The sequence below is a fragment of the Aptenodytes forsteri genome, unplaced genomic scaffold (genome assembly GCF_000699145.1).
Source record: "Aptenodytes forsteri isolate BGI_AS27 unplaced genomic scaffold, ASM69914v1 Scaffold336, whole genome shotgun sequence".
Lineage (NCBI taxonomy): Eukaryota > Metazoa > Chordata > Aves > Sphenisciformes > Spheniscidae > Aptenodytes > Aptenodytes forsteri.
The window spans coordinates 4,755,628-4,759,203 of NW_008794911.1; the positions used below are offsets into that span (position 1 = coordinate 4,755,628).

The 3,576-nt window shown below is 40.2% G+C and overlaps 1 protein-coding gene across 1 annotated transcript in view; it reads left to right on the top strand.

Annotated features, from left to right (window-relative positions):
* Positions 1–1,131, top strand: part of SKIDA1 (SKI/DACH domain containing 1) — a 2,524-nt gene extending 1,393 nt beyond the window's left edge. Inside the window, exon 2 of the mRNA XM_009275257.1 lies at positions 5–1,131. Coding sequence (XP_009273532.1) covers positions 5–1,131 — 1,127 coding nt within the window. The remainder of the gene's footprint in view (positions 1–4) is intronic.
* The last annotated feature ends 2,445 nt before the right edge of the window (positions 1,132–3,576 follow it).

The following is a 3,576-nucleotide window of genomic DNA, read 5'->3' on the forward strand; positions in this document are numbered from 1 at the left end:
GCACTGCGCTGCTCCGGCGGCCTGGGGAGCTGCTTCGCGGAGATAAGAGATGATAGGGTATCCGAGATCACATTCCCACACTCTGAATTTTCCAATAATGCCAAGAGTACTGACCTAACAATTAACTGTGTTGCAAAGGGGGCCTCTTCACCTAGCCCAAAGACAAACAATGCATTTCCACAACAAAGAATACTCAGAGAGGCAAGGAAATGCCTTCAAGCAACTACTACACACCGTGCAGATAACAATACAATAGCTGCTAGGTTCTTAAATAATGATTTTTCATCAGCGGCAGCAAATTCAGAGAAAGATTCCAAAATCCCTCATTGTATTGAATTTGCCACGGATTTGCCCTCTTTACAAACTGATCCTGAGGAGGATGCTGCTTCTCCAGGGGCAGCAGCAGCAGCTGAGCTCCAGTGCACTGATACAGGCAATAAGGCATTGCCATTCCTGCACAGCATTAAAATCAAAATAGAGGACAGCAGTGCGAACGACGAGTATGAGCCTGACCTTACAACACATAAGCTAAAGTGTGAGTGCAATGATACTAAGGATGAGTTTTACGGTGTGACTGAGAGTAATAACCAGGACGCTTTATTAACAGCCAAGGAAGATTCTGCATGCACTGAGAAAGAAACCACTTCCTTAAACCCGCTGACTCAGAGTCAGGTCCTCTCATGCACTTTAGGTACTCCAAAACCTGAGGATGGGGAGTATAAATTTGGAGCAAGGGTGAGAAAAAATTACAGGACACTGGTTTTGGGAAAGCGACCTGTACTGCAGACTCCTCCAGTCAAACCAAATTTGAAATCAGCTCGAAGCCCACGTCCTACAGGTAAAATCGAGACACATGAAGGAACACTGGATGATTTTACAGTTAACAATAGACGCAAAAGGGTAGCCAGCAATGTAGCATCAGCAGTGAAAAGGCCATTTAATTTCATGGCAAATTTTCCCTGTCCACCATCCCTAATTATTGGCAATGATGGGGATTTGTTGCCAGCTTATTCCTTAAACACCACTAAGGATTCCCAACCACCTCACAAGGCCCATCCTGTATGGAAATGGCAGCTGGGCGGTTCTGCAATACCTCTTCCACCTAGCCACAAATTCAGGAAATTTAATTAATAAAATAGTTTGGAAAATATTTTCTTGAACCACCTTTAACTTTCTTACATTTTTTAAACTCTGCAGGATGGTTTGTACAAGCCCATTAATGCTATACACACTTTTGGAATCCTGTTTTATCACATTGTGAAGACAGAAACCGGATTACTATTTTCTTTACCGTTACAACAGTGGTTTTTTGTTTTGGTTTGGGTTTTTTTATTTTTTTGTTCTGTTGCATTTTTTTTTTTTTTTTTTTGTTACATTCCACAGAGTACTTCAGGCTAAAGACTCAAGTTAAACTCAGTTATTATGGTAGAGCTGGAACACTTTACTGTTTAAATGCTAATAATGCACCAGTACCTCAATTCAACTGCTGCAAATAAATGTCAAAAGGTTGAATAATAAATATTAGAATGAGCCATTAAATTTATGCACTAGATTTCGAAAATGGAAGTCTAACTGTTAATTCAGTTAAAGTTTGTTAAGTTACATGGTTGCACAGTAAGGGTTCACTATAATTCAATGTGGCAGCAGCCTACTTTTCGGGAGCTTTGTTTTCGGGTGCAGGGGTGTCTTTTTCGAAGAGCAGTTGCACTTACTCCTTTTTCTCTGGTTTGGAAAGGCTGGGGTCCGCCTGCGACCCCAGCGCTGGGAAAAGCTGCCTCATCTGAAACCAGTAAATAAATGTGGAATTCTATTTTTGGTAAAAGGGTGTCTTCTTACTTGTACAGCCACTCTTTGCAATTGGGAAGCCTTTTTGTTTCACCCAGAGGTCTTAAATAAGGTTACTGTTACCCACTAATGTCATACTTAAGTTGTGGTCTGAACATGCCCCTTACAAACTTGCAAAGCAACTAAAATATTTGCCCGGCTAGCAGTACAATTTATGGTCCAGCCCCTCGCGCTGGCTGGAGGAAATAGCCAAGCAGTAAATACAACACAGAAAGTGAAACGAGAGGCCGTAAGTGGAAAGGATACACAAAATGAGAAGACCATGCTATTCATAGCTTTTTGGCACCAAAACTCAGGCGTTTCAACCGTGTTACACTTCCCGGTTCTATCCTCATCTCTTGAAATTTGTTGTCGTGTTGTTTTTTTTTTTTTGCCATGCCATCCTCTCTATGTAGCAGAAACATTTCTACTGCACGTGACAATCAGAGGCAATTATCTATATTTGCACTTAATATCGAAATAGTCGAACAGGCAGACTTCTAGAGTCTAGCCCTCGGTAAGACATGCTGGTATAATATATTGTGATGATGGAAGCAGTAAATCAAAATTATGGAAATTTGCACTGTTGAAAAGCATGCTTTAGCTTTATTTTCAATTAAAAACACTGTTTAAAAAAAAATCCTGATTCCATACACTTTGAATTATTGCAGAGTTATCCGTGGTTTCCTCTCCGTTTGTAAGTTCACTGTTTTTATTTGGAGGAAATACGCTTCAAGAGGTTAACTGTTTCCCTCCCTCCCCCCCAACCCCTCGAAAAGAAAGGGAAGGGGGGAAAAAAAAAAGGAGAAAGGCTGGAGGCCGAGGTGGAGGCAGAGCTGAGGACGGGGGAAGGTCTCTCTTGCGGGGGGAGGACGGGTACAGCAACTCTGAAAACAGCCTGAAAAGTTTGCAGCTTGAGAAAGGCAGTTATAATTGAGTTGCTGAATCAGCAGAGTTTAGGATGAATAATTGCTGGTTTCTTTCTTTGGATTAGCATTTTATTTATACTAGATCATTCCCAAATTAAATTTTAAGGATTCCACTCATCGATCAATCCCGGGAGAATAATTTATCGTAAATCAAAAAAGGAAAACAAAGCAACAATGTAATGTTTACTGTGTGACTCAAAGTCAACATTTCTGGTGGCAATCCACTGCCTGGATTCCAATTTTTTAATTCCTGCCTTTTGTGATGCCCTCTCCCAACCCCTCGTGTCTCTAAATATTCCAAGCAGTCACTGACTGATTTCAGCTCTGTTTACTATATCCACACCGTAGTTTTCCTCTCATTGTAAAAGGCCTAGTCTAAGAATACCTGCAGCCAAATATATTTAGAAAGAGTAAACAATTGCCTTGCAGCGGAGTTACCCTTCCCCCCGCATGCACACGCACACGCACACACATCACTTTAAACTGCCAGTTGCAAAAGGTGCATTGCATACTTAACCGCTCTGCTGAAATTACGATGGTCGTGAAAAATCTGCTTACTGAAGTTGTTCTGAGATGAATGTTTACATTCGTATGTTTAGAGCTGCACAGATTACAGCCTTATTTCCAGACAACTGTAAATACGTACAAAATGTACTGCTCAGGAAAGCCCCCCCGCTCTGTTAGAAAGCCGTGTCTGCTTGAAAAGGTCTTCCCTTGACCAAAAAAAAAAAAAAAAAAAAAAAAAAAAAAAAAAAAAAAAAAAAAAAAAAAAAAAAAAAAAAAAAAAAAAAAAAAAAAAAAAAAAAAAAAAAAAAAAAAAAAA